A 22,009-nucleotide genomic window follows, 5' to 3' on the forward strand; every position below is an offset into this window, starting at 1 on the left:
AACAAGTTGACTGGTGACGCTAAGTTAGGTTGCACACCCAAGTACTGTAGCTGAGAGTAGAAAGTTGCAAAGGGACATTGGTAGATTAAGTGAGTAAGCAAAACTGTGACATAAGATTTCTCAGTACCTAATAGTATTTTCTAAATAAATAGAAGTTAGTAATTGTGGAGAAGCAGAGAGATTTAGGTGTCTACGTATAGAAATCAGTAAAAGTTAGTGGACAAGTGCAAAAAATAGTTTAAAAGGAATATTGGCCTTTATCTCAAGAGGACTGGAATACAAAGGGCTGGAAGTTATATTGCAGTTGTATAGAAGCCTGGCTTAGACTCCATTTAGAGTCCTGGGCACCATGCCTCAGGAAAGATATATTGGCCTTGTATTGGTTCATGTATGAGGTCAGTTTGCACAGAGCAGCTTCGATTCCCTTGAATGTAAAAGATTGAGGTGAGCTTTTTGAGATTTTAATATTATTAAAGGATTTGATAGAGTAGACAGAAACTAATTCCTTTGGTGGGGGAATTCCGAACAAGAGAGCATAAAATTAAAGCTAGGCCTTTCGGGGTGATGTAAGAAAACACTTCACACAAAAGGTAGTGAAAATCTGCTACTCTTCCCTTAAGGCTGGGGGTCAATTGAAAAGTTCAAAACTGAGGTTTATATATTTTTGAGAGACTGGATATTAAGCATTCCAGAACCAAGGCACGTAGATGGAGTTAAGGTACAGATCAGCCACAAACTAATTGAATGGTGGAACAGGCTTGAGGGGTTGAATGGCCTACTGCTTCCTATTTTCCTTCCTGTCAGGGAAATTAACCCATTGACTCCTCAGCTGCTGGAAATATATTAATTGTTTTTTGGAAGTGGAAAGCAGCTACTCACTTCCAGCCAGGAGCTCTTTGTTCTTGCCACAGAAGTTGATAGGTAAATTGGCCATTATAAATTGTCACTAGTATAGGTAGGTGGTAGGGAAATATAGGGACAGGTGGGGATGTTTGGTAGGAATATGGGATTAGTGTAGGATTAGTATAAATGGGTGGTTGATGGTCGGCACAGACTCGGTGGGCCGAAGGGCCTGTTTCAGTGCTGTATCTCTAATCTAATCGCCTACCACCTACCACAGTGTGCCTGAGAGTTTGCTCATCTCTGCAAGTGGCCTTGCATTTCTCCCCCTTAAGTCAACTGAGCATGTAAAATGTTGGCGCGGGCTTGCTGTTAATCACTGCATCCATGCTGTTGGTACAGTTCTGTGTAATTGCAGCCAGTAGGTTTGATGTTGTGAGATGCAGGGTGACAATCTGGTTAGTTTTGTAGTGTACTTTGGATCTGAATGAAAGGGCTGACACTTGGCTGACAGGGCATCAATGCATGCTTTGGGATTTCGACTTGTACCCAGACTCCATTCCTGTCCCTCTGACCCAATTAAAGTGTTTGTGTTGCAGCAACTTTAGTGATCAGAGCTTCAGAAATTGGACAACTGGCACTTGCCTTGGAGCACATGATCTAACCTGGTCCTTTCTGTCTTGACAGTCTCCTTGTACTAAAGGTAACTTGTGGCCAGTGTTATATTCTGTAGTTCTCTTAGCCATTTATCTTTGGCTGATGTATGCAGGTACATGTACAATGATCTGTGTTAAAAGGACATTCTCTTCTTGGATTTTGATGTTCAGGGTGCCGGATATTTGTGCTGGACAGTGAGAAAGAAAGACTTGCATTTACATAGCACCTTTTATGACCACAGAACATCCCATGGAGCTTTACAGTCAATTACTTTTGAAGTGTAGTTACTGTTGTAATGTAGGAAACAAAGCAGCTGATATGCGCACAGTGAGCTCCCATAAACAGCAATGTGATAATGACCAGTTCATTTGTTTTTATGACATTGATTGAGGGATAAATATTGGCCAACACCCCAGGGATAACTTCCCTGCTTTTCTTCAAGATAGTGCCATCTTTTATGTCTTTCGGGCGCTAAGTGCTAGTGTCAAGTATTCTCAGGTTAGCAATTGTTGTGACCTCAGTAGAGACCATTGCCTTTAAAGCAAGAGATATGAACTCCCCAGACTGATTAAAGAATTATATGACAATATTTCACATTTTAAGACTTTTACTATAACAACTAAACAAAAAAAGTGTTTTCATCAAAATGGTATCCTTGCAGTTAAAAGTCCCAAACTCTTCCCAGTTGCAATGGTTGGATCTCCCAGTGTCCTTATCAAAGTCCACGTTCTCTGCTGACTTCTTCCAAGCACATTCGAATGGTTTGCTGTTAATAGGCCACCCTGTTGGTCTTCTATCCCCCACAAACCACAACTTTCGAATCAGCTTCAAGTCTTAGCAGCCTTTGGTGTATCGGTGATCTGAGAGCAGCTGTTTCTCTCTGTCTCTCTCTCTCTCTCTCTCTGTCTTCAGGCTGCACAGCTCTGTTTGCTGATCTTCCTTTCTTCTTTTCAGCCTGCCTCCTGATGTAGGAAAGCCTAATGAATTTATCCAGATCAGGAAGTCAGTCGTCTTTTGCCTTTACAGTTCTCGGGGACCATAAGTGTAATCATCGCAAAACCACCTGGGCCTTTCCTTTGTTTCCAGGTGTTAACAATTGTGACTTGCATTTGCATTTCAGCGCCCCTGTCTCCCTGTTTACCATCTGTGTGTCTGGGAGAACGAAACCCATTGTCCTTCAGGTGTTGCAACCTTGCACCCTGCTATCCTTCTTTGATCTGGGGTTTTTGTTTCCATGGTAACCAAGACCCCTGGCTTGCCACTAGGCAGAATTGGTGTGAGGTTACATAGCTCCTCCGAATATCCATTTTACACTGCATTAAAGATCGCAGTTTTTAAAACATAACCATTCTTAAAAAGTCCAGCGTTCATAACACAGTGCGAAGCAAAACTCCCTCTATTGTATGCAAACAATGTGGCTCTGGCCCTACCTCAGAGGAGGGCCTCCTACTGCATTGTAAATGTCCTCACATCCTGTGACCTCTGAGTGAGATTCTTCAAAAAAGGAGAGAAGGATAAATTACACCAGAAATTAAAGGCTAGTCAATTTAACATTGGTGGTGGGACAGCTTTTAAGAAACTAAGCCGGGAGAAAATTAATAACCATTTGGACAATCATATCCTAATAAAGGAGTACCAGCATGGATTTGTTGAGGGCAAATCATGTTTGGCTAACTTGATTGAGTTCTTTGACGTATCGTAGAGGGTGGATGAAACAGTGCAGTTGATGTTGTGCTTGATGTGTTTTAAGGGCAGTAGAGAAATGGTGTTGGGGAAATTTATGGGATTGAAAGCCAATAAATCCCCAGGGCCTGATTGTATGTACCCAGAGTACTTAAGGAAGTGGCCCTAGAAATAGTGGATGCATTGGTGGCCATCTTCCAAGATTCTCTGGACTCTGGAACTGTTCTTACAGATTGGACGGTAGCTAATGTAACTCCCCTATTTAAAAAGGGAGGTAGAGAGAAAGCAGGGAATTAGAGACCAGACAGCCTGGTGTCAGTAGTGGGGAAAATTCTAGAGTCCATTATCAAAGATTTTATAGCAGAGCACTTACAGAACAGTGGTCGATGGATTTACGAAAGGGAAATCATGCTTGACAAATCTACTAAAATTCTTCGAGGATGTAACTAGTAGAGTTGATGAGGGGGAGCCAGTGAATGTGGTTTATTTGGGCTTTCGACAAAGTACCCCATAAGAGATTAGCGTGTAAAATTAAAGTGCATGGGATTGGGAGTAGTGTATTGCGATGGATAGAAAATTGGTTGGCAGACAGGAAACAAAGAGTAGGGATAAATGGATCTTTTTCCGAATGGCAGGCAGTGACTAGTGGGGTACAGCAGGGTTCGGTGCTAGGACCCCAGCTATTCACAATAAATATTAATGATTTAGATGAGGGAACTAAATGTAATATCTCCAAATTTGCAGATGACACAAAACTGGGTAGGAGGGTGAGTTGTGAGGAGGATGCAGAGAGGCTTCAGGGTGATTTGGACAAGTTGAGTGAGTTGGCTAATGCATGGCAGATGCAGTATAATGTGGATAAATGTGAGGTTATCCACTTTGGTAACAAAAACAGGAAGGCAGATTATTATCTGAATCGCTATAAACTGAGAGAGGGGAATATGCAGCCAGACCTGAGTGTTCTCATACACCAGTCACTGAAGGTAAGCATGCAGGTGCAAGAAGTGATAAAAAAGGCAAATGGTATGTTGGCCTTCATAGCGAGAGGATTCGAATACAGAAACAGGGATGTCTTGCTGCAATTATACAGGGCCTTGGTGAGGCCACACCTGGATTATTGTGTGCAGTTTTGGTCTCCTTATCTGAGGAAGGATGTTCTTGCTGTAGAGGGAGTGCAGCGAAGGTTTACCAAACTGATTTCCTGGGATGGTGGGACTGACGTATGAGGAGAGATTGAGTCAGTTAGGATTATATTCGCTGGAGTTCAGAAGAGTGAGGGGGGAATCTAATAGAAACCTATAAAATTCTAACAGGACTTGACAGGGTAGATGCAGGAAGGATGGTCCCAATGGTGGGGGAGTCCGGATCCAGGGGTCACAGTCTCAGGATATGGGGTAAACCTCTCAGGACTGAGATGAGGAGAAATCTCTTCACCCAGAGAGTGGTGAACCTGTGGCATTCACTATCACAGAAAGCAGTTGAGGCCAAAACATTGTATGTTTTCAAGAAGGAGTTAGATATAGCTTTTGGGTCTAAAGGGATCAAAGGGTATGGGGCGAAAGTGGGAACTGGTTACTGAGTTGGATGATCAGCCGTAATCATAATGAATGGCGGAGCAGGCTCGAAGGGCCGAATGGCCTACTCTTGCTCCTATTTTCTATGTTTCTATACAAAATTGGTTAAGGGATAGAAAACAGAGCATTGTGGTGAATGGTTGTTTTGCAGACTGGAGGGAAGTATACAGTGGAATTCCTCAAGCTTCAGTACTAGGATACTTCTGATAGACACGTAGGGGTACAGGGCATAATTTCAAAAATTACAAATCACACAAAATTTGGAAATGCAGTAAAGAGTGAGGAAGATAATAATAGACATCAAGAGGACTTGAACTGGCTGTTGGAATGGGCAAACACTTGGCAGGTGAAATTCATAAATATATAGGGACAGGAGTAGACCATTCAGCCCCTCGAGCCTGATCCACCATTCAGTAAGATCATGGCTGATCTGCGACCTAAAGCCATATATCCGTCTTTACCCCGTATCCCTTAATACCTTTGGTTAACAAAGATCTATCAATCTCAGATTTAAAATTAACAATTGATCTAGCATCAATTGCCATTTGCGGAAGAGAGTTCCAAACCTCTTCTACCTTTTGTGGGTAGGAGTGTTTCCTAATTTCACTCCTGAGAGGTCTGCCACTTATTCTTAGACCATTCTTCCTCGTCCTAGACTCCAAAACTAGCATAAATAGTTTTTCTCTATCCATCCCATCTGTTCTCCTTAATATCTTGAAAACCGATCAAATCACCCCCTTAACCTCCTAAACTCCAAGGAATACAAACCTCGTGTCATTTATTCTTGTAAGTTAACCCTTGGAGTCCAGATATCCTTCTGGCAAATCTATACTGCACTCCCTGCAAGGCCAGTATATCCTTCCTGGTGTCCAGAACTGCTCACAGTATTCCATGCATTGTCTAATTAGGGCTTTGTATAACTGAAGCCTGAATTCTATCCTCTTGTATTCTAGTCCTCTAGATATAAAGTCCAGCATTCCACTAGCCTTTTTGATTATTTTCTGTACTTTTCATGATATTTTAATGATCTGTGTATTTGGACCCCCAAGTCTCTTTGGATCTCCACAGTTTCTAGCTTTTCACCATTTAAAAGTTCCCTGTTCTAGTCTTTTTGATCCTAAATGGAAGACCTCCATTTGCCATAGTTTTGCCGATTCACTTAATCTATCAATATCTCTGTAATTTTATGCTCCCATCTACACTGCTTACAATACTGCCTTCCTTTAGATACGTGGCTTTCTATCTCATCTAAGTCGTCAATGAAACGGTGAATAGTTGAGGCCCAAACACACATCCTTGCGGGACATCACTAGTCACATATTGCCAATTACAGTACCTGCCTACCATCCCTACTAAAGGCCTGCTTGGGTCTGCAAAAAAAAAAGCCCGACCCGAGCCCGACCCGACCATCAGTTAACTTGCGTTCCTTTTTTGCTTTGTTGCTGATCTGCACAAAATATAACTGTAACAAAACCACCTTTCCAGTCCAAAAATTAAATTAACATTGGAGCCACTTACTTATGATAGAGCATGTCTGACCCGAGCCCGAATGCCGGATCCGGAAGTGCGACCCGACCTGACCCCGACACTTGTTGTCCGGTTCGGGTCGGGTAGCAGGCCTTAAGTCCCTACTCTCTGTCTCCTGCTGCTCGGTCAATTTCCTAACCAGGTCAATCAATTGCCATCAATTACATGAGCTTCAGCTTTAGCTAACAGTCTCTTATGAGGGACATTATCAAATGCCTTCTGGAAGTCTATATAAATAATATCCATAGACATTCCCTTGTTCACTACTTTGGTCACCTCTTCAAAAAATTCAGTCAGGTTTGTCTGGTGTGACCTACCCTTTGCAAATGCATTTTGGTTTTCTCTGACCAGTTGAAAATTTTCAAGGTGTTCAGTCACCCTATCCTTAATTATAGACTATAGTAATTTTCCAACATCAGATGTTAGGCTGACTGATCTATAATTCCCTGGTTTCCCTCTCACATCTTTTTAAATAGCAGAGTGACAAGCGTGATTTTTCAATCTAAAGGGATGGTTTGCGAATCAAGAGAGTTTTTTAAGATTATAGTTAGGGCATCTGCAATGTTCTCACCTAATTCCTTCAAAATACTGGGATGGAAACCATCTGGTCTTGGGGATTTGTCACTCTTTAGTGCCATTACTTTCGTCATTACTGTTATTTTGTTTATATTAATTTTGTTGAGTTTCTGTCCCTGACTCAATATTCGTTTCCTCGGGATAACTGGCATGCTGACCTCTTCCTCAATTCTAAACACTGATGCAAAGTAATTATTCAGCATGTCTGCCATTTCCTTATTTTCATTGACAATCTCAGTGTTACCAGTTTTCCAGGGGCTCACATTATTCCTGAGCACCTATTTTTTGTTAATTTTGATATCCCTTGCAAGTTTCTTTTCATACTTCCTTTTTGTAGCTCTTATTTGTCATCCATTGCTGTTCTTTGTATCTTTCCCATTTGCCAGCATCAATGATATTTGATGTGTTTTTGTATGCCTTTTCTTTTAGTTTTCTGGTGTTCCTTACCTCTCTGTCCTCCATGGCTGATTTATTTGGCTAGTAGTGCTCTTTCTCTTTGAGATATAAACTAGTTCTGCATTACATTAAATTTTTTTTTTGAACAGCTCCCACTGATCTTCTGTCATTTGTAGATTTGCCCAGTTTACAGCATAGTTTCTGTCTCATTTCATTGAAGTCAGCCTTACCTAAATCTAGAAACTTAGTAGCTGTTTTGTATTTTTCCCTTTCAACTACTGTGTTGCACTTGATCATATTATGTTCGGTATTAAATAAATGTTTATGCACTGTTAGGCTGTTAACTAAATTTGGCTCATTATAAATCTAATATGACGTGCCCTCTTGTTGAATCCTGGACACATTCAAGAAATTCACTACCTTTCTGACATGTACAGTCCTGGTAGCAGTACATCGTACCTGTTGAATTGGATCAGTTTCTGTGGATCGTACCTAGGTTTTCCTTAGTCTACATACTATCGGTCGCACTAATCCTATTCTGAATGTGCACCCCTCTACAAGGTGTGACTGAGGCCTGGAGCAAACTGTCCAGGTACTGCTCCCCTCCCTTATGCGTCGAAGTGTCTCCAACTCTCACTTCAGTGAGACGGAGACATCTACTGCAGATGTATTCCCTCAGCGCAATAGTGATGTCCACCATCTCCTGCATACTGCAGTGTAGTCACACAACCTGCCATATCTTAGTCTAGATTATTTATATTATTTAAGTTGTAAGATTTTTTCGACACACTAACTTGCACTAAGCACTAAAACACTGGGCATAAATTTTAAATACTTATTGCCTCAAGCTTACAAGAGGCAAGCCAAGTACCGGAGGCAAAAGTGCAGCAACTCCTTTCCCCTGCACAGAATTCCCACTCTCACCAAATTCACAACTTTTATACTCAATTTACGCTGCACTCCTTTTACACCACTCTGTGCGACCATTCAACAAGGAAAAATGTGAGGTAGCATGTTTTGATAGGAAGGATTAGCAGAGACAATACAAGCTTAATGGTACAATTTTCAAGGGCGTGCAAGAACAGGGAGATCTTGGGGGTGTTTGTGCACAAATCTTTGAACGCAGTTTAACAAAACAGCTAATAAAGTATAAGACACTCTTGGCTTGGTAAAATAATGGAATAGGATATAAAAGTAATGGTATTATGGTAAACCTAAATAAAGCACTAGATCAACCACAGCTTGATTATGTTCCCCAGTTCTGGGCACCTTACTTTAGAAAGGATGTGAAGTCTTTGGCAAGGGTACAGAAGAGATTGACTAGAAAGGTTCCAAGGATGAGGGATTACAGTTATGTGGATATACTAGCGAAGTTGTGTTTTTGTCCTTAGAGCAGAGCAGTGTAAAAGGAGATTTGATAGAAGCGTTTAAAATCATGAAGGGTTTACATAGAGTAAATAAAGATGAATGGTTTCCAATGGCCTAAAGGTCGATAACTAGAGGGCACAGACTTAAGGTGATTGGCAAAAGAACCAGAGGTGGCATGAGGAATAACTATGCGACGAGCGGTTCATGATTTGGAATGCTTTTTCTGATAGGGTGGTGGATGCATAGCCTTCAAAAGAGAATTGGATAAATACTTGAAGGGGAAAATATTGCAGGCAGGTGGGAAAAGAGCAGGGGAGTGACACAAACTGGATTGCTGTTCAAAAGAGCTAGCGATGGGCTGAATAGCCGCCTTCTGTGCTGTCCTATGATTCTCTGAGTACCAATCATTGGCAAATGATGTACCTTTTTGTGCTATGATCCCACTAGGAATTAGATTCTTCTTTGGCCTCCTTATCTCGAGAGACAATGGGTAAGCGACTGGAGGTGGTCAGTGGTGTGTGGAGCAGCGCCTGGAGTGGCAATAAAGGCCAATTCTAGAGTGGCAGGCTCTTCCACAGGTGCTGCAGAAAAATTTGTTTGTCGGGGCTGTTACACAGTTGGCTCTCCCCTTGCGCTTTTGTCTTTTTTCCTGCCAACTGCTAAGTCTCTTTGACTCGCCACACTTTAGCCCCGCCTTTATGACTGCCCGCCAGCTCTGGCGAACGCTGGCAACTGACTCCCACGACTTGTGATCAATGTCACAGGACTTCATGTCGCGTTTGCAGACGTCTTTGAAGCGGAGACATGGATGGCCGGTGGGTCTGATACCAGTGGCGAGCTCGCTGTACAATGTGTCTTTGGGGATCCTGCCATCTTCCATGCGGCTCACATGGCCAAGCCATCTCAAGCGCCGCTGACTCAGTAGTGTGTATAAGCTGAGGATGTTGGCCGCCTCGAGGACTTCTGTGTTGGAGATACGGTCTTGCCACCTGATGCCAAGTATTCTCCGGAGGTAGCGAAGATGGAATGAATTGAGACGTCGCTCTTGGCTGACATACGTTGTCCAGGCCTCGCTGCCATAGAGCAAGGCAGTGAGGACACAGGCTTGATACACTCGGACTTTTGTGTTCCATGTCAGTGCGCCATTTTCCCACACTCTCTTGGCCAGTCTGGACATAGCAGTGGAAGCCTTTCCCATGCGCTTGTTGATTTCTGCATCGAGAGACAGGTTACTGGTGATAGTTGAGCCTAGGTAGGTGAACTCTTGAACCGCTTCCAGAGCATGGTCACCAATATTGATGGATGGAGCATTTCTGACATCCTGCCCCATGATGTTCGTTTTCTTGAGGCTGATGGTTAGGCCAACATCATTGCAGGCAGCCGCAAACCTGTCAGTGAGACTCTGCAGGCACTCTTCAATGTGAGATGTTAAAGCAGCATCGTCAGCAAAGAGGAGTTCCCTGATGAGGACGTTTCGTACTTTGGACTTCGCTCTTAGACGGGCAAGGTTGAACAACCTGCCCCCTGATCTTGTGTGGAGGAAAATTCCTCCTTCAGAAGACTTGAACGCATGTGAAAGCAGCAAGGAGAAGAAAATCCCAAAAAGTGTGGGTGCGAGAACACAGCCCTGTTTCACGCCACTCAGGATAGGAAAGGGTTCTGATGAGGTGCCGCCATGTTGAATTGTGCCTTTCATATTGTCATGGAATGAGGTGATGATACTTAGTAGCTTTGGTGGACATCCGATCTTTTCCAGTAGTCTGAAGAGACCACGTCTGCTGATGAGGTCAAAGGCTTTGGTGAGATCACTGAAAGCAATATAGAGGGGCATCTGTTGTTCGCGACATTTCTCCTGTATCTGGCGAAGGGAGAACAGCATGTCAACGGTCGATCTCTCTGCACGAAAGCCACACTGTGCCTCAGGGTAGACACGCTCGGCCAGCTTCTGGAGCCTGTTCAGAGTGACTCGAGCAAAGACTTTCCCCACTATGCTGAGCAGGGAGATTCCACGGTAGTTGTTGCAGTCACTTCGGTCACCTTTGTTTTTATAGAGGGTGATGATATTGGCATCGCGCTTGTCCTGAGGTACTGCTCCCTCGTCCCAGCAGAGGCATAGCAGTTCATGTCGTGCTGAGAGTATAGCAGGCTAGGCAGTCTTGATTATTTCAGAGGTAATGCTGTCCTTCCCAGGGGCTTTTCCGATGGCTAGAGAATCAATGGCATCACTGAGTTCCGATTTTGTTGGCTGCATGTCCAGCTTATCCATGAATGGCAGAGGCTGGGCTGCATTGAGGGCGGTCTCAGTGACAACATTCTCCCTGGAGTACAGTTCTAGGTAGTGCTCAACCCAGCGGTCCATTTGTTTGCGTTGGTCAGTGATTATGTCCCCTGATTTAGATTTGAGGGGGGCGATCTTCTTGATGGTTGGCCCAAAAGCTCTCTTAATGCCATCAAACATTCCTCTGATGTTTCCGGTGTCTGAGGCCAGCTGAATATGACTGCATAGGTGTTGCCAGTAGTCATTTGCGCAGCACCTGGCTGTTCTTTGTGCAGTGCTTCTGGCTGCTTTAAGTGCTACGGATGTTAACTCGCTGGGGGCTTTCTTGTAGTTCAACAGTGCAGGAATTAGATTAAAACTGGCCAAACAGTTCATGTAGGACCTTCAAGTAGACTGAGGGAACTTTCTTCCCTGGGCTTGGACTCAGAGGCGAAATGGCACTGAGTGCTGTTGGAGGGTACAGAGTGTGAAGAAGGGAGTTTGGTAAGGAGGGGAAATATAACTTAAGAAAAAAATAAATTTGAGTGCATAGAGTGTAATGTGGGAGTTTGGTGCGTAAGGTGCTCCTTTCTTTTTCTTCTACCTTTTTTCAGCCTCCAGTAGCTGCCTCTCTCTTTGGTACAGGAAAAGAAGCTAATTAGTGAGTAACTCGTAGGTTATTCTACTTCTCATTGTAATAAGTTTTTAAAGTTACGGTATGGTAGGTCAGCTTGGCAAAATGTAATGTACGTTCTGTGGTATGTGGGAAGTCATGGACGCATCACGTGTCCTAGCCGAACTCATCTGCGGGAAGTGTCACCGGCTGCAGAAGCTTGAGTTCCGGGTTTCGGAACTCGAGCAGTGGCTGGAGTCACTGTTGTGCATCTGCGAGGCAGAGGACCACCTGGATAGCACGTTTAGGGAGGTGGTCACACCGCAGGTTAGGAGCAGGCAGGCAGAGAGGGAATGGGTGATCGCCAGGCAGTCTAAGAGAACTAGGCAGGCAGTGCAGGAGTATCTTGCTTGCTAATCGGTTTTCCATTTTGGATACTGGTGAGAACGATGGTTCCTCAGGGGAGTGCAGCCAGCGCAAAGTCCGTGGCACCACGGGTGGCTCAGCTGCTCAGGAGGGAAGGAAGAAGAGTGGAAGAGCAATAGTGATAGGGGATTCAGTAGTTAGGGGATCAGACAGGTGTTTCTGTAAAAGTAAAGGTGACTCCAGGATGGTGTGTTGCCTCCCTGGTGCCAGGGTCAAGGATGCCATGGAGCGGCAGCAGGACATTCTTCTAGGGGACGGTGAGCAGCCAGAGGTCGTGGTATCAATGACATAGGTAGGAAGAGGGATGAGGTCCTGAAAGCAGATTTTAGGGAGTTAGGAAGGAAATTAAAAAGCAGGACCTCAAAAGCAATAATCTCAGGATTACTTCCACTGCATAGGAATAAGAGGATTGATCGATTGAACATGTGGCTAGAAAGATGATGTAGGAGGGAGGGGATCAGATTTCTGAGATATTGGGACCGGTTCTGGGGCAGATGGGACCTGTAAAAGATGGACGGGCTACATCTTAACAGGACCGGCAATAACATCCTCGCAGGGAGATTTGCTAGTGCTGTTTGGGAGGGTTTAAACTAGCTGGGGGGGATGGGAAGCTGAGGGGTAGCTCAAATTGGAAGGAGTAAAACTGGTAACAGGAGGTAGAAAACTAGCAAGCGACATTAGAAGGCAGGCGAAACTAAGGCAAGCATTAACTAGGCTTAGACCACAGAATAAAGTCAAGAAGACAAGGTTAAGGGCACTCTACCTGAATGCACGCCGCATTCGCAACAAGGTAGATGATTTAAAGGCCCAAATAGAGGTAAATGGGCATAATCTAATTGCCATTACGGAAACGTGGCTACAGGGTGACCAAGACTGGGAACTGAATATTCAAGGATGTTCAACATTTAGGAAAAAGGAAAAGGAGGTGGTGTTGTGCTGATAAAGGATGGGATCAGTACATTAGTAAGGCAGGATCTCAGATCAGAAGAACAAAATGTGGAATCCATTTGGATGGAGCTAAGAAACAGCAAGGGGTAGCAAACATTGGTAGGAGTTGTTTATAGGCCACCAAACAGTAGTGATAGTGTGAGGCATAGTATTAATCAGGAGATTAGAGAAGCATGTAGCATGGGTAATACAGTAATTGTGGGTGACATCAATCGGCATATTTTATTCTATTCATTTTTTATTCAGAGATACAGCACTGAAACGGCCCTTCGGCCCACCAAGTCTGTGCCGACCAACAACCACCCATTTATACTAATCCTACATATAAACTGGATAAATGTAATGAACACGAATGCTGTGGAGGACGAGTTTCTGGAGTGTGTTAGGGATGGTTTTCCAGAACAGTATGTTGAGGAACCGACTAGAGTACAGACTATTTTAGATCTAGTATTATGTAATGAGAAAGGGCTAATGAATTAATCTTGGTGTAAAAGAATCTTTAGGGATGAGTGACCATAATATGATAGAATTTTACATGATGTTTGAAAGTGAGGTACCTCAATCTGAAGTTAGGGTGTTAAATTTGAATAAAGGTAATTATAAAGATAGAGGGCCAAATTGGCTGAGGTGGATTGAGAAAATACATTAAAAGGTATGACAGTACATAGGCAATGGATAGTCTTTAAAGAAATATTACATAGTTTACAGCAACTATACATTCCTTCATGGCACAAAAACCCAAAAGTAAAGGCAGTCAACCGTGGATAACAAAGGAAGTTAAGGATTGTATAAGATTAAAAGGAAAGGACAATAAAGTTGCCAGAAATAGTGGTCCTGAATGGTGTCGAGCTCCTTGAGTGTTGTTGGAGGTGCACCCATCCAGGCAACTGGAGAGTATTCTATCACATTCCTGACTTGTCCTATTGTAGATGGTGAACAGGCTTTGGGGAGTCAGGAGGTGAGTTACTCGCCGCAGGATTCCTAGCCTCTGACCTGCTGTTATAGCCACGGTATTTATATAGTTACTCCAGTTCAGTTTCTGGTCAATGGTAGCCCCTAGGATGTTGATCTGGGGGATTCAGCGATCGTAATGGCATTCAATGTCAAGGGGAGATGGTTAGATGTTGCAGATGGACATTGCCTGGCACTTGTGTGGCGTTAATGTAACTTGGCACTTATCAGCCCAAGCCTGGATATGGTCCAGGTCTTTCTGCATGTGGGTAGGGACTGCTTCAATATCTGAGGAGTAGCGAATGGTGCTGAACATTGTGCAATTATCAGCGAACAACCCCACTTCTGACCTTATGATGGAGGGAAGGTCATTGATGCCGCAGCTGAAGATGGTTGGGCCTAGGACACTACCCTGAGGAACGCCTGCAGTGATCTCCAGGAGCTGAGATGATTGACCTCCGACAACCACAATCATCTTCCTTTGTGCTAGGTATGACTCCAACCAGCAGAGTCTTCCACCCCACCCAATTCCCCTTGACTCCAGTTTTGCTAGGGCTCCTTGATGCCATACACGATCAAATGCCGCCTTGATGTCAAAGGCAGTCGCTCAACCTCACCTCTTGAGTTCAGCTCTTTTGTCCATGTTTGAACCAAGGCTGTAATGAGGTCAAGAGCTGAGTGACCCGGGCGGAACCCAAACTGAATGTCACTGAGCAGGTTACTGCTAAACAAGTGCTGCTTGATAGCATTGTTGACAACACCTTCCATCACTTTGCTGATGATCGAGAGTAACCTGATGGTGCGGTAACTGGCCGGATTGGATTTGCCCTGCTTTTTGTGTACAGGACATACCTGGGCAATTTTCCACAATGCCGGGGAGATGCCAGTGCTGTAACTGTACTTGAAAGCTTGGCTAGGGGCTCAGCTAGTTTTGGAGCACAGGTCTTCACTACTATTGCCAGAATGTTGTCATGGCCCATAGCCTTTACATTATCCAGTGCCTTCAGTCGTTTTTTGATATCACGCGGAGTGAATCGATTGACTGAAGACTGGCATCTGTGATGCTGGGGACTTAAGCATAAGGCCGAGTTAGCACTTCTGGCTGAAGTTGGATGCAAATGCTTCAGCCTTATCTTTTGCACTACTGTGCTGGGCTCCCCCATCATTGAGGATGGGGATATTTGTGGAGCCACCATCTCCAGTTGTTTAATTGTCCACCACCATTCACGGCTGGATGTGGTAGGACTTCAGAGCTTAGATTTGATCCGTTGGTTGTGGGATCATTTTGCTTTGTCTATCGCATGCTGCACACACTGTTTGGCATGAAAGTAATGCTGTGTTGTAGGTTCACCAGGTTGACACCTCATTTTGAGGTATGCCATCGAAACCATATGCCCTCCTGCACTCTTCATTGAACCAGGGTTGATTCCCTGACATTATGGTATTGGTAGAGTGGGGTATTTGCCAGGCCATGAGGTTACAGATGGTGGTAGAGTACAATTCTGCTGCTGCAGATGGCTTACAGCATCTCCTGGATGCCCAGTTTTGCATTGCTAGATCGGTGGTAGTGCCACACAACATGATGGAGGGTATCCTCAATGTGAAGGCGGGACTTCGTCTCCAAAAGGACTGTTTAGTGGTCACTCCTACCAATACTGTCATGGACAGATGCATCTGTGGCACAAGATTGGTAAGGACAAGGTCAAGTATGTTTTCCCCTCTTGTTGGTTCCCTCCCCACCTGTTGCAGACCCAGCCTAGCAGCTATGTCCTTTAGGATTCGACGAGCTTGGTCAGTAGTGGTGCTACCGAGCCACTCTTGGTGATGGACACTGAAGTCCCCCCACTCAGAGTACATTCTGTGTCCTTGCTACCCTCAATGCTTCTTCCAAGTGGTGTTTGTAATGGTTTGATACAACTCAGTGGCTTGCTAGGCCATTGCAGAGGGTATTTAAGAGTCAATCACATTGCTTTGGGTCTGGAGTCACATGTAGGACAGCAAATTTCCTTCCCTGAAGGACATTAGTGAACCAGATGCGTTTTTACAACAATCGACAATGGTTTCACCGCCATGACTCGACTCGCTTTTAATTCCAGATTTATTAATTGAATTCAAATTCCATCTTCCGCTGTGGTGGGATTAGAATCCATATCCCCAGAGCAATACCCTGGGCCTCCGGGCTACCATTCCAGTGACAATACCACTACGCCACCGCCTCCCCAACCGAGACTTGTTCCCGGGCTGGCGGGACTGTACTATGAAGAGAGATTGGGGAAATTGGGCCTGTATTCTCTAGAGTTTCGAAGAATGAGAGGTGATCTCATTGAAACCTACAAAATACCTAAAGGGATAGACAGGGTAGATGCAGCTAAGATGTTTCCCCTGGTTGGGGAGTCTTGAACCAGGGGACACAATTTCAAAATAAAGGGGAAGCCACTTAGGACCATGAGGAGGAGAAATTTCTTTACTCAGAGGGTTGTGAATCTTTGGAATTCTCTACTCCAGCAGGCTGTGGAAGCTCAGTCATTGAGTCTGTTTAAAGAAGAGATTGACAGATTTCTCAATACCAATGACATAAGGGGATATGAGGATAGTGTGGGAAAAAAGGCATTGAAGTGGATGATCAGCCATGATTGTATTGAATGGTGGGGCAGGCTTGATGGGTTGAATGGCCTACTCCTGTCTGACCCAGTGCACCAATCAATCCCTCGGGGGAATTCATTTAAAGGGTTGAATTGCTTGCATCAGTTTTCCTTATTGATTCTACCTTGCTTGCTAATTAGGAGGAATTGAACCTTAGAGCCATTCATACGATGACTGGAGGAAGTGGCGGCCTCTACAGGGTCTTCTGCTTCTATTTGCCACATTTAAGACCATTGTGCCACACTACTCTCAGCCTACCTATTCTCAGTACGAAAGTCGCTGACAAGGCGGCAATCATTGCCGTTACCCAGTTGCTCAGAGAAGGTGCTGTTGGGTCTTAAGACATTGCAAGAAGTCTGATGCAACTGAATAGCTTGCTAGACCACTTCAGAGGATCATTCAGAGTTCAGCATGTTCGTATGTGACTGGAGTCACATAAAGGCCATTCAGGGTAACGATTGCAGGTCAGTGAATCAGTTAGATTTTTACAACAACCCAGCTTCATGGTATCAACTTTTGATTATTTTCAGATTTTTAAAACTGAATTCAAATTCTCAAACTGCCAAGGCGGGTTTGAATTTATGGTTTCAAGATTACAGTAACCCCACTTGGCAGTTCCTTGGAGGGCTGGGAATGGGAGCGTGCAGGAAGGAAATGGTTGGTGATCCCAGGCCCTGACAATTCTGTGTATTGGGTGGGGAAGAATCGACCAACGATGTTCCCAGCGGGGCTGGGAGGGAATTTCAGTACCTAATTCTACTCCCATATCCTCTCTCTGCTGTCACTTTCTGGGAAGGACAGTGAAGGAAAATCTACCCCTCGTGTTCTGGTCGGCCAATTTCAGCTAAAGAGTGGCATGTTACCACAGCTGTTACTGACACTATATAACAGCGAGTTGTTGCTGGTGAAAATGAAGGCTAACACTAATACTGTGCTCCTCTCAATGTTACAGGCTGTCATTCACTAAAGGTCACTTTCCCAAGCTGGCTGAATGTGCCCATTTCCACTATGAGAATGTTGACTTCGGCAGCATACAGGTAAGTGGCACTTTATAGATACCAAACTGTACCATAACATGGTCATGTTAGTATACCTCACTACTGTTATACAGCAATGTTATTATACCTCACTGTAATGGGCCTGTGTCACGCAGCAAAAGCACAGAGTATATCTTGGCAGAACCATCACAGGTTCATAGAGTGCTAGCTGAGTAGTTTCTTTATGATATGGAGGTTTCTTCTAATAACTGCCAATTGATGTAGATTTGGGAGGAGTTTTCTCCTATGGATCCATGAGAATTGATTGAAATGATTCAAATGTGAATTTGTTTAGCATCTTTGCAGCTGGGAGAGAAGACGTAAGTTGCATTTGTCTGGGCAAGATTGAAATACAGACCCTGCAGGTGCAAGGATAGTGTGCAAACTCACTGTCCCACCCAGCTGCTCTCCATCAGATTCAATCCTGGGACCCAATCCTGGTGAAAGGGATGTACTATGTGACTACACCAACTAGTCTCTTTAAATGTAACATTTTAAATCAAACCTCCTCTCTGGTATAGTAAGGATTCAAAAATCTAATTTGAATGTTCGGAGTCCTTTGATGAGGCTGTGTGCACGAAGTGAACAGCTTGCACTGCAACACGCTTGGAGGAATGTGATGTTATTCCATCAGTGACAGTTTTGAAGCATCTGCTGCATAGCAGCTGCTCCCTCTCCTGCTATTCTTCTACTTTATAAAAATATGTTTTGCATCAGTGTCAACCAGCTTGTACTAAAACTGTTTTGCAATAATGTACTAGGATAATCAGGTCAATCACGATATAATTAAATGGCGGAACAGGCTTGAGGGACTGAATGGTTCTCTTCAGTTCCTGTGTTGCCACTGCATCACTAGGTACGCTTGAGTTTTTGGTAATTGAACTGAAGAAGCGATGGCAAGGCTGTATTTACTGTCCTTCCCTAGTTGCCCTGAAAAGGTAGTGCTGGGCCTTTTCCTCGAACCTCTGCAATCCTTGTGATGTTGCTCTCACAGTGGGGTTTGGTAGGGAACTTCAGGATATTCATCTCACTCCTGACTTGAGGTTTGTAGATGGTTGGTAGTCTTTGAGGTGCCAAGATACCCACCACATGTGCATACAAAAATAACAGGCAGAAAAAGACCAGCTGGTCCTTCAAGCCTGCCCCACGCTCATGTAGTGTGGACCATCATGTCTAAACACTTGCTACTCTCCATAGCCATGTAATCTCAGAAAAAAGTCCAGGAGATCACAGGGACCAAATGCACTTACCTTCCATCTGATGTGATTTCTGCTCCAGCAAAGAACCGATCAAGCTTCCTCTTGAAGGCAGGGAGTGAATCAGCACCCACTGTGCAAGCCAGCAGTGCATTCTAGGGATTCGTACTCTCTGGAAGAAGAACTGCCTTACCATCCAGTCTATTCCTACTCTTGGGTAATTTGACTACATGTCCCCTGGTTCTCCCCGCTCTGTCAAACAGGAATAATCTATCAGTAGACACGCAGCCCAGTGGCGCAGTGGTTAGCACCGCAGCCTCACAGCTCCAGCGACCCGGGTTCAGTTCTGGGTACTGCCTGTGCGGAGTTTGCAAGTTCTCCCTGTGACCGCGTGGGTTTTCGCCGGGTGCTCCGGTTTCCTCCCACAGCCAAAGACTTGCAGGTTGATAGGTAAATTGGCCATTGTAAATTGCCCCTAGTGTCGGTAGGTGGTAGAAATGTGTGGATGTGGTAAAGAATCTGGGGTTAATGTAGGATTAGTATAAATGGGTGGTTGTTGGTCGGCACAGACTCGGTGGGCCGAAGGGCCTGTTTCAGTGCTGTATCTCTAAATAAATAAATATATCTGACAGGTTTTTTATAAGTCTACATTACTCGTAAATAAATAGACCCAGCTCTTCAAGCCTTTTTGAGTAACTCTGGTTCTTTGAGCGAGGAATAGTTCTTGTAGCTCTCTTCTGAACCTTTTCCAAGGCCATTTTATCACTCACCATGTAAGGGAAAGAAAATTGCGTGTAGTAAAATCTGGATGCAGTCTGTTATATTATCCCAAAATGATTTAGGATCTCTGTGTTATTCATGTGTATATATACATGTACATCCATAATATCACATCAACCACGACTGCATCGCAGTCTGTGTTCCAAACACACATTGTATCATTTTACCACACATGTTGGGTGTGTAAAATATAAGAGATGCAAGCTCCAATATCTGTGCTAAAAAGATTATTTCGGAGCTCTGGGAACCATAAGACATACGATGGTGGCAGCAAGGTGTTTGTGAGTAGAACTCAAACCCTGTGAGTGAATTCAATTGTGAAAAAGAACCAAGATGATCTGCCACTGTAGCAATGGATGCGCAGTTCCAGTCCATGATGAATTGGGAGGCCGACGACATTATGGGGGCATTCGAAAAGTTCAAGCCAAAGTGCAAATTGACTTGCAGTAGTTTTCTGAAAGACACTAGTGAAGAGGGAAAGGTCAACTATATCCTTTTGTTGACAGTAGAGAAAGTATGAGATTTTTTCAATAGCTGGGAAATGAATGAGGATGACAGTAAAAACCCAGACAAGATTCTTGAGAAATTCAGCACACTTCTTCAGTCAAAATCAAACCATCAGATTCACCGTTATGAATTTCAGAGCCTGAGACAGGAACCAGGTGAGCCTGTTGACAATTTCTTAACGAGTTTGAGAAATGTAGCCAGCAAGTGTAAATTCAAGGACATGGGTGAAAGACTTATAGATCAGCTCATTTGGGGCTCTGCATACAGATGGACAAAAAAGATCTAATTGGAAAGGACAAGCTTACAATATCGCAGACTGTAGACACTGTCACAGCACATGAAGCCACAAGTAAACAGATGAGGACACTGACTACCCAAATGTCTAACCTTCAGTTTAGTCAAGGGAAAGGAAGCAGGGTTGATGCAGTGAAATAGCAACAAAGGAATGCACACCAAAGAGAGAGAAAGATGTGAGAGAGATGTGAGCAACAAAATGAGCTCACAGGCAGAAAGAAATGTTCTGCATATGAATCAAACTGCAGAGCTTGTGGAAAGTCCAGTCACGGGAAAAGATGTATAGGACAAAGAAACTAGATGGTAAAGGAATTACCAGAGGCAGAGCAACAGGGCAAATGAGAAATAAAAGTAACAAAAACATCCATAGCCTGGAAGATGACGGGGAGTTTGAGGACACAATAGCCATAGGAACTGAACCATAGACCGACATGAAATGTCTGGATGAGAAAGTTCCCAGACCAAAGATATTCACATAACCATATGGATCAGGAAGAAGGTGAGAAATAACCCCATGACCATAAATCTGAAGCTGAAGCTTGATACTGGAGTACAGAGTACCATCATCCCACTCAGACGAAACCATAACAACATAACTAGGAGCAGGAGTAGGCCACATCCTGATGTACAAAAAAGCTCTAACTGGAAAGGACAAGCTTACAATATCGCAGACTGTAGACACTGTCACAGCACATGAAGCCACGAGTAAACAGATGAGGACACTGACTACCCAAATGGCTAGCCTTCAGTTTAGTCAAGGGAAAGGAAGCAGGGTTGATGCAGTGAGGCCAAATGGGTGGAGCTCAGAAATAAAAAGGGGGCAGCCACACTACTAGGAGTGTACTATAGACCCTCAACGAGTGAGAGGGAGGTAGAAGAACAAATATGTAGGCAAATTTCTGAGTGCAAAAACGATAGGGTAATAATTGTTGGGGATTTCAACTACCCCAATATCATAGAGTCGTACAGCATAGAAACAGGCCCTTCGGCCCACCATGTCCATGCCGACCATAATGCTGATGCTAATCCCACCTGCCTGCATTAATTCCATATCCCTCTCTGCCTTGCTCATTCAAGTACCTGTCCAGATGCCTCTTAAATGTTGCTACTGTTCCTGTCTCCACCACCTCCTCTGGCAGCTCATTCCAGATACCCACTATTCTTTGTGTGAAAAATTTACTCCTTTTTGATCCCCTTTAAACCTCCTCCCTCTCACCTTAAATCTATGCCCTCTAGTTTTAGTCACCCCTACCATGGGAAACAGACTCTGGCTATCTACCCTATCTATGCCTCTCATAATTTTATATACCTCTATCATCGTCCCCTCTCAGCCTCCTTCGCTCCAGGGAAAACAGACCCAGCCTATCCAATCTCTCTTTATAACTCATGCTCTCCAAACCAGGCAACATCCTTGTGAATCTTTTCTGCACCCTCTCTAGCTTAATCACATCTTTCCTGTAGTGCAGCGACCAGAACTGCACATGGTATTCCAAATGCGGCCTAACCAACGTTATGTACAACTGTAACATGACATCCCAACTCTTGTACTCAGTGCCTCAGCCGATGAAGGCAAGCATGCCATACGCCTTCTTCACCACCCTGTCTACCTGTGTTGCCACTTTCAAGGAACTATGTACTTGCACCCCAAGGTCTCTCTGATCAACAACACTCCCCAGGGCCCTGCCATTCACTATATATGTCCTGCCCTGGTTTAACTTCCCAAAATGGGTCACTTC

The 22,009-nt window shown here is 44.2% G+C and overlaps 1 protein-coding gene across 8 annotated transcripts in view; it reads left to right on the forward strand.

Moving 5' to 3' along the window:
* Positions 1-22,009, forward strand: part of arhgap32b (Rho GTPase activating protein 32b) — a 645,931-nt gene that overhangs the window by 296,373 nt on the left and 327,549 nt on the right. For all 8 annotated transcript variants that reach the window (XM_068053769.1, XM_068053766.1, XM_068053771.1 and 5 more), the window contains one exon: positions 17,412-17,496. In XM_068053769.1, the coding sequence (XP_067909870.1) occupies positions 17,412-17,496 (85 nt within the window). The remainder of the gene's footprint in view (positions 1-17,411; positions 17,497-22,009) is intronic.

The sequence above is a fragment of the Heterodontus francisci genome, chromosome 22, assembly GCF_036365525.1.
Source record: "Heterodontus francisci isolate sHetFra1 chromosome 22, sHetFra1.hap1, whole genome shotgun sequence".
In the NCBI taxonomy this organism is placed as follows: Eukaryota; Metazoa; Chordata; class Chondrichthyes; order Heterodontiformes; family Heterodontidae; genus Heterodontus; species Heterodontus francisci.